Source organism: Bacillus rossius, chromosome 1 (assembly GCF_032445375.1).
Source record: "Bacillus rossius redtenbacheri isolate Brsri chromosome 1, Brsri_v3, whole genome shotgun sequence".
Lineage (NCBI taxonomy): Eukaryota > Metazoa > Arthropoda > Insecta > Phasmatodea > Bacillidae > Bacillus > Bacillus rossius.
The window spans coordinates 38,210,004-38,222,208 of NC_086330.1; the positions used below are offsets into that span (position 1 = coordinate 38,210,004).

The 12,205-nt window shown below is 41.3% G+C and overlaps 1 protein-coding gene across 1 annotated transcript in view; it reads right to left on the minus strand.

Annotated features, from left to right (window-relative positions):
- LOC134539874 (hemicentin-2-like) overlaps positions 1-12,205 on the minus strand; it is a 98,339-nt gene that overhangs the window by 52,129 nt on the left and 34,005 nt on the right. The window contains exon 6 of the mRNA XM_063382603.1: positions 4,911-5,119. Within this exon, the coding sequence (XP_063238673.1) occupies positions 4,911-5,119 (209 nt within the window). The remainder of the gene's footprint in view (positions 1-4,910; positions 5,120-12,205) is intronic.

Here is a 12,205-nt window from a genome sequence, read left to right on the forward strand (position 1 = left end):
CCCTAGGGTCCTGGGGTTCCCTGGATCACCCTAGTGTCCTGGCTGGCTGGCGGCTTCGCACGGCCACTGACGTCACGCGCCGTCCATTGACGTAAGTCATGCCACGCGTGCCTGGCCGGATTACAAGGCTCCTCTCCCCGCACATCGTTACACCTCGAACTATTGTAACCTTTAGCGGCCTGGGAATTCCGGGCTTACGGAGGCCACCACGAGGAGTGACGTGAATAACCGTCACCTTTCTGGACTTTTCGGGCGTTGGTTTTCGGCCCGGGATGACGCGACTCGTCACAGCCGCTCTCGTCGGTTCGAGAAGGGCACCACAGGCATATAAGCAGCGACGCCTGTCTCCTCGGGAGTTCCGAGCGAGTTCCGAGGGTTCGGAGAGTTCCGCTAGTGAAGAGAAGAGCGACATCGGTGAAGAGGGTGAGAGACCTCCTCGAGAGTGGCGCGACGCGGAGCAACGGGATCGAGAGAGTGCGACTGAGTGGCGTGACTTTATATATGTGTGGACAGGAACTAGATGAGAGGCGAACCACTGATGTTGAGCCTAGCTCCAGTGAGGAGTGCGAAATGTTGAACTTGACAGTCATGTAGTGACTTGCGAAAAAATATTCAAGTGCCAGTGGTTGGTGATCGGACATTTTTTTAAGTACAATTATTTATTAGTAATGGAAATATTAATAATTAATAAAACTGTTATAAAACTTAATTGGGCTATCCCTTACGAACCCAGTTCTCCCCTACATTATAAATCGTAACAGTATGTTTTTAACTCAATGTATCCACCATTGAATAGTTTAGAACGAATTTCATATTATTCCTAATAAATCATTAGAAATTTTTTGACCTTCAACACCATTTTCATCCCTTACTCTAATACGTAGTTGTGTAAAAGTTTGCTTTGCACCAAGGTTTAAGATAATTTTAAGGTGTTATCACGATTACGCTATTGTATTTTTTGTGATGTTTATAAACCCAGCCTGAAAAAATACACTTTCTACAAAAAATGTTGGGGGGGGGGGGAGAGAAGGAGGCAAAGGAATGGGAGGGGGTTCAGAGTCGCGACTGGACGCTGTCTGCACCAGATGGCCAGCGAAGAAAAAATACATTAATCAAGAAAACTTAAACGTAACGGTAAGGTTTATATGTTACGCAGTTTTCCACAGAGGCTTAAAATGACGGGCTACTCAAGATTACGGTAAATTACGACTCACGTGAAGTATACTGACTTGGTAACTTAATTCGAGTATACGGCATTTGGTAGGAACAATTTCGCGAATGGAATGGAAGTAGCATGGAACGGAAATGTGTAACCGTGCTGTTGTTTGTTATCTGTGGCAAACCAAAGCTCACAAAACCGAAGGGAATCGTTATAGTAATAACTATTTAGTTAATTTTAACAGTACAGGCAGTATTTCATAAATTCTTTGTTGAAAATTAGGTTCAAAGGCGGAGTTTATTATTATTTTTTTCAAGTCCTTTTCGCTTTTATCGGAGTCGTTTGATTATATAGTTTAAAATTTCGGTCCACTAATCAGATGATTCAATAGTCACGTATCTTCTCCGGCAACGAATTCTAGTGGCGGGTGCGAAAACTACGTGTGATTCGCGTCAAGAAATGTATTTGAAAACACAATTTGTTTATATGTATATTTATCACACTCAGCATTATTTTAAAAAAATTCTACGTTAAATATAGTGTCCAAGTGTCTTATTAAAAGTGTCATTACAGCAAGAGAACACATGAATTTGCTCGTTACCGATGTTAGATGTTACACATCACTGGCGAGTACTGGAAGAGTCACTCACATGTTTATAAAAAACATTGCTGGGTTGCGGGTCTCGAACCCATGACCCTAGTCACTTTAGCGAACACGGAACATCGAGGGAACCTAATAGCGCCTGGGAAGGTGAGAGTTTTTAAATAATATTTTTTTCGGGCTTCACGTCTCATCGACAGGGAGAGAATTAAAGAGTCAAAAAAATCAAATTTTCTGACTTAATAAACGAATCATGCATCTCAAATAAAGGAAGCGTTCTTAGTATCTCCAGATGCAAGAATCTTCTTAGAGACGACTCCGGAATCCGATTTAAGGTCAAGCCTACCCGGGCACACACACAGCTTCAGAAGAAACAACGTGATTTGAAAACTGCTCTGGACATCCGAGTAGTGTCTGATTACGAAAAGCATTTTAGAATACGCCAAGGATGGATGAGTGGTTCTGGTTGCGTTTCCTGTTTTTAAACTGTGTTTTCAGAATAGTGAAAAAATGGCTAAATCGCGTATTTTAAGCATGAAACAACCGGTGGATGTTTTTGAAAGCATTGAAAGTACTTGCTTTACACCTTTATCTTAATATTTTCGCCATATAATGTTATCGTTACCACTCAAATCTCATATTTGACCCATGCACGACGAGAAGACTGCGCGCCAGTTCAGAGCCTTGAGCTTAGAGGCGACACCGCGCTAGAAGCACCAGCGAACGTCGCACTTATCGTCCTGCCTCACTGACATACATAAACCCCTGACTAGGCGGGCTCCTTAATGAGTTCCATGCTTTGATGTAAACAGGATAAACATGCGCTTGTCAATTATAACATTATTATTTTATCCGAGGGGTTTACGGAGGTTCTTTAATAATACAAGATTTTTATTGAATTAAAACATTTTTTTTTGTACACACGTCATTGCTGGTTTACACTATATGCCACAGAGAAACGCCAAGAACAAAGTAATGAATACATAAAAATACAGAAACTAAGTTAAAAATTAGTCTGTTGACGGGAACAGATGTAAATTCCTGAAAAGTTCGTAGAAGTCTTGTTTTAAGTAGTCTACTGTTTTAGTTTGTGCTGTAGTCATTATGTTGTGTAGAATATTTGTTCAGTCTCACCGCTGAGTTCTCCTGTTTGTCTCTGTGTTGTGTTAGGTTAGTATGTGCAGCGCTATGTTGTCCAAATTAGCTTATTTGTCTGTATTTACTGTTCATGTTGTCAGCATACTCTGTTCGTCTGTGCAGTGATATTTTTCTATCTTAATTCCTTTCACGGAATCCTCGACTCTGTCTATACATCTAAATTTATACATCAGCTGATTTTGGCTTGTCTTCTGTGTGCTTGTATATTAATCTCTTTGCCCGTTTCTTGGCGTTCATTGAAAACCAACAATTGCGTATGTGAAAATAACGTATCATTTAAAGAACTTAAGATTAGAATTGTGAGTCGATGTTCAAAGTAAATTCACAGCCCACTAATGTGCGAAGATCTCTGGATAATTATTAACGAGCTTTCTTAATAAATTTAAAGCGGACAAATATTCAAACAGTTAAGAGACGGTATCACACCAACCACAGACGAGGAGTTATGGGAAAAGAATCGTCCATGTCCCACGGTAAGGAATCATCCCAGCATTCGTCTGGAGTGGCTTCCGGGAAATCACGGACCCGGGATTCAAACCCGTTCCTCCAGTAAGAGCATCCAGGCGTCTCACCAACTGCGTCACATCTCATTTCTTCACGTCCCATGGTTCGGCACATTCTGCAGTCCGGCACAAATCCAGCTCGCTCGCGCTCAGATATATATTTTTCTCTGGCGGATATTCTGGCAGTTGATCTTCGCCGCTAGGGCGCACTACTGCGCTGCCGGTGTTTTCAGTTCGCTCCGAGTTCATCATTACTGTTCGGTTTTCATTCCAGAGCAGTGTTTCCTGTTTTCTAGTGGGTTACATTTCACATCTCACGGGTACATATCCGTAATGGTTTTTGGAAGAAAACAACCCTCATATGCTTTATACGGCTTGTTTTAAATACCATTGTACTGCATATTATATTTTATATTCCCGCTAAAACTATATTAGCGTTGGATAATCCGGCCAAATCCATAATGTGGCAAACATGCCTGACTAAAGAACATTTGCTGTATTAACAGCAGGAGCCGCTCCGGCAAGACTTTTCGGGAGGGTCTGTCGTACAAAGAAGAATTACGTCAAATAAGTCAAAGATTGGTCTTGAAATATATTTAGAAAAAAGTACTAAACTTTAGTACTTTCATACAACTTTTGATGGAAGAAACGTTTAACACATTAAAGTAAAACTACAGCCCGGGAGGGTCTATCGCTCCTGCCCCCTTCTTTTGGAGTCGCACTTGAGTGACAGGTTGAAGTTCCTTCGGGCAGTTTCATTGACCTGGACAAACATGCTAACAATTTAAAATACTACAGATGTACACCCATGCGCAGGGGCGTGTATTATTATTTTTTTTTTTTCACGAAACGATGTTAACTTTCATCAGACTGCAATAGGTTTATGTCCGCGTCAGTGGTTCATTCCCGGTCACTGGTGGCCGCCTGCAAGAGAAAGAAGCCACTTGCCCTGTTTGACGGGGGCCCGTTCGGGACGCGCTTGCTCCCGCACTGGATGGCCGTGTACAGCACGCGTGTGCCTGAGTGAAACACAACCAATCATTAGAGTCCCGGAAATTTCGCGTATTCCTCTGGCCTCAGGATAGAATTCAAAGTTATAGGTGTGCTCTACCCATTTTTACTATTACATGGGTTGATTTCTCAGAGAGAATAATTCTATCCTTGTTATTTGGCACTACCTGATTCGCTTACTTCTCTCCTAGCTGGGCGTCGTTGGCTCACGGTCGTAGAGGGGCGTGTCCAGATAACTGCGGTCCAATCATGAACACAGTGCGACAGTGTAGAGGTTTGCATTCTAGCTTGCGACTAAATGAATGCGCGAAAATTCCGTGGCTCTACCAATCATCAGACACGTGACAGGGCAACAATGTTTTACCACGCAGCTGGTGTCGCAGTCCATGCTCCTGCCCGGGACTGAGAAAGAGAGAGACAGAGAGAGAGAGAGAGAGACAGAGAGCAGCAGGGAGGGATGCGGCCGTGCTGGTTTTACCTACGACGGTGAGGTTGACCTGGGAGTTGCGCGTGGGCGAGTTCTTGAAGTCGACGCGGCAGCGGTAGGCGCCCTCGTCCTCCGGGCGACTGGCGTCGATGGACAGCAGCGCCGGGCGGGAGGCGGCGGCTAGGAAGGCGCGCGACCCCAGCGCCCCCGGGTCGGACCAGCGCAGCGCCGTCGCCATGGTGCGCCCGCGCGCGTCCAGCCTGCGGCCCGACACGGTCCGACACAGTCCGACACGGTCCGACACAGTCCGACACAGTCCGACACAGTCCGACACAGTCCGACACAAATAGGGGTTCCCCCCCCCCTTTTCTTTCTTAACCCAGCGCTCTTATCCGTGAGGCCCTTCCGCCCTGGGGCCCCCATGGGCATGGATGCGGATACGCCGCATACGCAACCAGACAGTCCGACACAGTCCGACACAGTCCGACACAGGCGGCGGGTTCTCGGGAGAAACTCCTTTGGGCGCGACGAGAGCGAAATTTCAAAAGCCGAATTTCAATGCAACGTTGTTGTGAAATTGTGAAACGTTTCTGACAGAGGACAGGCACTTGGCCAAAGACATAAATAGAGACTGGAAAAATTCGCGCTTTCGATGACCTCTAGGATGGACTCCAAAACCCTCTACATACTCAGGCAAATGCCACTTGCTCATTGGCTATTGACTCGTGACACTTGTCAACTGGGACGCTTGCGATTCGATATTTTTTTTGGTTGAAGGTTTCCCATTGGCTAAAAGTCCTTCAGATAAATCGTAAGCCAATCACAGAAGCAATATAAATGCACAGCTGTTTAGATTCTAGCATATCGTGAAATGAATCCGCGAATTTTTCCTGTCTCTACATATAAAGAGATCATTATGCCAAAGAAATTTCACTTCTATCACGTGTACTTATTTACACACGCTCTTTTTTTTTTAAATAAATGTGTCTTGCGATGGAGAATATTGATTTAAATCATTATTTTTGATCAGCCTGCACTCTATGTCACAGAGAAAACCCTAAAGAACTGACAAAGAAAGATGAATACACTCAGAAAACAAGCCAAAATATGGTTAAATGTAAAGACGAAACTGAGAATTCCGTGTAAAGAATTTGTCACAGTAATATAATAGCACAGACGAACACAGCAGGGTGACAATGACGAGACATTTAACTTCAGACATCAGCAGATTTTGGCTTGTTTTGGGTGCATATTTTCTTTGTCCGTTCATCGGTCATATAGTACAAACTAACAATGACTTAGGTCCAAAATAATGATTCAAATCAGATGACTATTTATAGCGAAAATAATTTGCTTTCAAAACTTGTAGCTGTACTTCGTGAAAAATGGGTTTGCGGGGAGGGGGGGGGGGGGGGTTGGTTGCTGGCCGCCAAGCGCGTGGGAAATGAAACCTAATATAATTAACAAGTATGCAAGTACGCAAGAATACAATAATTGCGCAAATACGCAACTGCGCTATAATAAGAATATGTCATGAAGGGCATACTCCATAGGTTCCAATCATTCTCCGCCATAGAGCACCTTATTCCTGATCATTACACATTTCCTTCCCCTCTGAGCATTAAGCTGGGTTTACGATTGATTTCCTTAAGAATTATAACTTAACATCGAGCACACGATTAAGTCAAAACTACATTTTCCAGTTTATGATTGACATAGAAGTCGTTAATTCTAACCAATCACAGCACAAAACACATGGTCGGCCATTGTTCTAAACGGTGAAGCAGGTTTGCAATAGGTTATTGACAAATGGGATATCTATTTTTCGAAATGGATGATGATTACAAATGACAAATATACGAATTCTAACCCAAAATACTGCCTCGCTTGGTCCAACAATAAGACATAAACTTACGGTTGAAAGGTTCCGGTTTGTTGTGATTGGTCGCTTCCCTAAAGTCTTAACGAAAAATATAAAATATAACCATTTCTGTTAAGTCTTAAGTCATCATATGGTTCGCACACGACCCGTCAAAATTCACACACGACAATCATAAACCATTCCACTAGTTTACATAGAGTCATATGGTAAGTACACGACTAAGTCTTAAGTCTTAATTCTTAATTTTCAATCGTAAACCCACCTTAACACTTCCGTTACGCTCTGATGACATCATCGCCTCGACTTTAAAGAAGTATCCCTTCAAAAATTATCTCTATATATGGCTGGATAATTTCATTGTTGATTAGATTTATTTGATATTTAAGTAGGGTTAGATACCTTTCATGTGGTAGCTTAAGCTTTTTTTGCTTTTATATTTAATTTTAAATATTTTAATAATTGTACCAATGTATTGCTTTGTATTTCACAAAAATTAATTGAAAATATTCATTTATTATACTTTTTTCATAATGTTTCTTTGTATAGTGATATAAAGAGTAAAAATAACGGCACGTAGAAATACAGTACGCTAGTTTAACTCACATACAAGCTAGCTTTCGTGAGTGCTACATTTCTTGTAAATAATAGCGTATTTGTGTAAATGATTAAAAAAAAAAGGAAATTTAACAGTATTAATATCCTGCGATATACTGTAGCTTGTTCTAATTCATTTGGTTGGAATATATGTTACCTACACGGCGTAGTTATTTCATGGTAAATCTGTATTGCAGCATGTGTTTCCTCATTGATTGGGTTAAGAGCTGCACAAGTTTCTTTCGCTAGTCAAACAGTCTGGTGGCGCATGCCATCAGGTCATTAGGCACACGACCATGCCATATAGTCATTATTAATCTTAGTGAATGTCTTTTTGAAATAGTAGTGAAAGAGAAACAAATGCAAGGGAGTTATCAAAATGAAATAATACCCTTAAATTATAGCAATGCCGAGAAAATGGGATGACTATAAAAGTGAAGTGCGAGACCAAGACTTAAGGCCCCTGCTTACCCGTGCACGCACACTGTGCACAGAGCTTCGGAACAAACTACGCAATGAAAACTGCTCAAGATATCCGAGTGGTGTACATTTACGACATCTTAAAAATACGCTGAGGGTGGCTGCGTATTTCCGTTTCCGTATTTGGTTTTTTAAACTGTGTTTTTTTTTTTAGATAAGTGAAAATGGCTAAAACGCATGTTTTCAGAATCATTTTATAGGCATGAAACATCCGGAGGAGATTCTTGAAAGCAATCAAGGAATTTTCATGACACCCTCATCTTCATTTCTCCACCATACAATGTTCTTTTTCGTTCTTTAAATGATTCATGCAAATGCAGTTTTTTTTAGACATACGCCATTGCAGTTTTGCACTGTTTGTCATGAAAAAATTCCAAAAATAAAAAAGAAACAAAAAATAAAAAGATAAAAAAATCACAGAAAACAAGGCAATCAGCTGATGTCGGACAAACGGAACCTACGATGAAACTTAACAAGTATCATGGGCAACACAACGACGTCAGCACGGACAAAAATGTTCAACATATCGTCGTTGTGTAGTCCATAATACTTGTTAGTTTCATCGTTGGTTCCGTTTGTCCGACATCATCTATTTCAGTGTGGTTTTCTGTGAAAATTTATCTTCATATTTTTAATTTTTTTTTTTTTCGGAATTTTTCCATGACTAAAAGTGCAAAACTGCAATGGCCTATGTCCATGAAACTGCGTTAAATCAATGTCCTGGTTACCGCGCAAATACCATAGTTGCCCTATGACTAGGGACCGGAAAAATTCGCGGGTTCAATGACCTGTAGGATGAACTTCATAGTTCTACGTACACTCGGACAAATGTCACTCACTCATTGGCTGCTGTTTTGTGAGCCGTTCCAACGTAGCAGCCTGTGATTCGATAAAGATTTGGTTGGGTGTTTCTCAATGGCCCAGAGTCATCCAGGTGAGTTGTGAGCAAATAGCCGAGGCAGCACTGAGGTATAAATATTTGAATTTTAGCCTATCGCGAAATGAATCCGCGAATTTTTCCGGTCTCTACCTATGAGCGACGAGAAGACTACGCGCCAGTCCACAGCCTTGTGCTTAGAGGCGACACCGCGTTAGAAGCACCAGCGAGAGTCGCACCTATCATCCCGCCTCACCAGCACACGTACGCCCCTGACTGGACGGGCCCCCGAGTAGCACAATTTTGCATACTGGATAAAGAAGTTAGTACCTTCCATTGTATTCCCAAACACAGTCGGTGCTCATGAAACGAGCCAAAGCTGAAGTGATGGGATTGAAGTCGCGACCCTCACCACAGGAATGTTACAACTCAGCGATACCGGAAACTGAGAAACACGACTAAGTAAAATTTAACGATTTATAGTTAATTTTTTTTTCATAATACAATTTAATTAAAAAATTTGCTCTCGCGTACATATTCAAACTAATATGTTCCAGGCCAAACAAGTTACACACACAATCTTAGAACGGTTCTTGCAGTGGGCAGATAGATTTAAAATGTGTTATTTTTTCCTTTAATTGAGGTTTCTTATGTCATACAGTATACCATCAATGGTGTATGTAAAAAAAATCTAAAATCGTTCATAGCTATACAGATGATCATGCTACATACTTATGTAGAGTTAGTTTCGTCATATGTTCATGAACTCAACTGAACTCCTTAATTAATTTTATTGTTATGACAGTTAAAATTTCATAAACATAATGAAAATTTCAATGTCTGGTACCTTTTACGCAAAAAACAAAAAAAATCTATTCACAACTCAATGTCGAAAAATTTTAAAAATTAAATTCTATTGTAAAAAAAAATGAGTTAGCATGTCACGACACCGATTATTTCTCTCTCAAAGGTTTTGTTGCGTGCACGCAGCAGTACTATCATTTGCCAACGGACTGCGACACACTTGTCCCCGCTCCCACAGAGACGCTAAAAGGCCAAATGTCCAAATGTCATTGAAGGGAACAAAAATGAACGTAAAGCAATAATTAAAAAAAAACCCTCTTTGACAATTTTTGGGTCCTCATTTACACCCCCACCGTTTGTGCCGCGTGCAAAACTAAATGACGGCGGCGGCGCCGGCGGTTGGCTGGACAGGCCGGCCACGGCAGCGGGCTCGCGCCACCCTCCGCCATCTTGTTTGCACCGAGGTTGATGCCCGCAGGTGCTGGCTCTGTTCGTAGCGCTCCTCGTGTGTCAATACCGCGCGAGTTCCAGACTGACGTGTGTGCTCTCAGCTGTGGGCTGATGCCGCATTGTAATACCTACGTCCCGGTTCAGATCGATAGTGACGTGGCTGGTCGGGATCACTCACGGAACTGTTTATTTTTCCTCGCTGCACTTTTGTAAATGTCCGTTAAAACCACCCTATCTTCATCCCCACGAAACAACCGGATTCGTACCAACAACAATGACGGCGAGTAAAACAAAAACCGAATCCAATTTTAACCAACCATAAATTAAAAAAAAAAATCTATATTATTATATTATCTTACCGTTTCATAATGGACTGATATAAAGCATTCATTTCACCCTTTTAAGTTATGAACTTAAATATTTACAGTCATCGTGAAATTTGATGACTGTTATAAAAATGAGAAAGGAGATGTAGCTAGAAAATTTCTAACTATTGTTAATTTTTAAAAAAAAATATAGATCATGTGCTTTTTTTATTTAATTGTATGGCATCATGGATCCTCGTTCCCCCATGAATGAGGTTGATTTCCGTTTTGCTGGATACGCACTTGTTTTGAACCACAACAAAAATTTGCACTGAAATAACCTGAAATGACTGAACGTCACTGTGAATCAACTAACGATTGATGAAAACACGAACAAGTCGTGTTTTTTTTTGCAGAGACGAATGTTTTCAGGCTACTCCAGTAACTCGCCATTACGTGACGCCACGCTCCTAGTGGCATGTAGATAGGTTAAGGCCCTCCTACAATATGACGATCCTCGGGCGCGGATTGGACGTGACGTCACGCCGGCAGGTCAGCAGGCGATAGCAGCAGGCCGGCAAGAAGCACGTCTATCGTGACGTGCGCGAAACAGATTAGAACTGGTTGCACGCAAGTGCGATGGAAAACTTTATTTTATAGTGATTGAAGTTAATACCGTGTGTTAACATACGTAAATAAAAGTACATAGGCCTATACTTCGTAAAAGTAAAATAGTGCGTGGAGTCCCTCCGCGCGGAAGAAGTGAAACTTCGTAATGTGGAAATGAAAATAGGAAGGGGTGGAAATAGATTTTTAGTGAAATAATATTGTATCAAATCAAACTAAAATAAATCATGAAATCATTCAACGATAAAAGCTGTTTATTTAATCAAGCGGACGGGTTCGCCCCAAGGAGAAAATTGACGCGGCGAGACCTCGTGGACATAGAGAAATGACACACACTCATTATTTATGTGTCTATGAAACACGCATTCACTCTCGCTCTGTCTCTTTCTGTTCCCCCACCCCAGGAGCGTTAATCTTTTAACGCAACCTTGTTGGAAGTCGCATTAGAAGTTTCACTTCAATAAATAATTACTGAAAATTGCTTTAAGTAGTCAGTTAAACCTAGAAAATGGTTTGCTTTAATTCCTCTCTCTAAAACTCGTGATTTACTAAGCTAGACTCACACAGATCCGTTTCAACCGTCCGTCACTCGTTGGTCCGTAAATCACGTGACCTGCAGCCAATCAAATGACCAAGAAAATTCCATCCGTCCGTCAAATCCTTACCAGGCTTTAACTGTCGACAGACGGACGGATGAAATAACTTCCAATGTTAGCTAGGTACCTACCTATTGCCAGCAACTTGTACTATCTTGAAAGGTTTTTCAGTTCGTTTATTTGTTGAGCTGCTTCCATCAAATGTTTTTAACTTATGTTTGAACACATTTTTAAGTTTGATGTGTGTTTCAAAAATTGTTCGAGGCATAGAAGTGTAAGAAATTACATACGTAAATGTGAAAATATATTAATATCAGAGCGAATAAAAGTGAGCGAGTCTTTCAGTACTCGCCAGTGATGTGTAAACATCCAACCTCAGTAACAAGCAAATTCATGTGTTCTCATGTTGCAAATACTCTTATAATACAAAACTCGGACATCAAATTTAATGTAGAACTCTTTAAAATAATGCCTAGCGTGATAAATATACGCAAATTGTGTTTTCAACTACATTTCTTGAAACGAATCACGCGTAATTTCCGCACCCGCTGCTGGAATTCGCTGCCGGAGCAGCTACGCCAACTGTTGAGTCATTTGATTGGAAGACCAAAAATATAAAATACACAAAGCAAAGCTTCGATAAAAGCGAAAAGACTTGAAGAAAAAACTAAATACGTGGCTTTGGAGCTGATTTTCGACAAGGAATTTGATTAAAATACTGCCCATCTTGT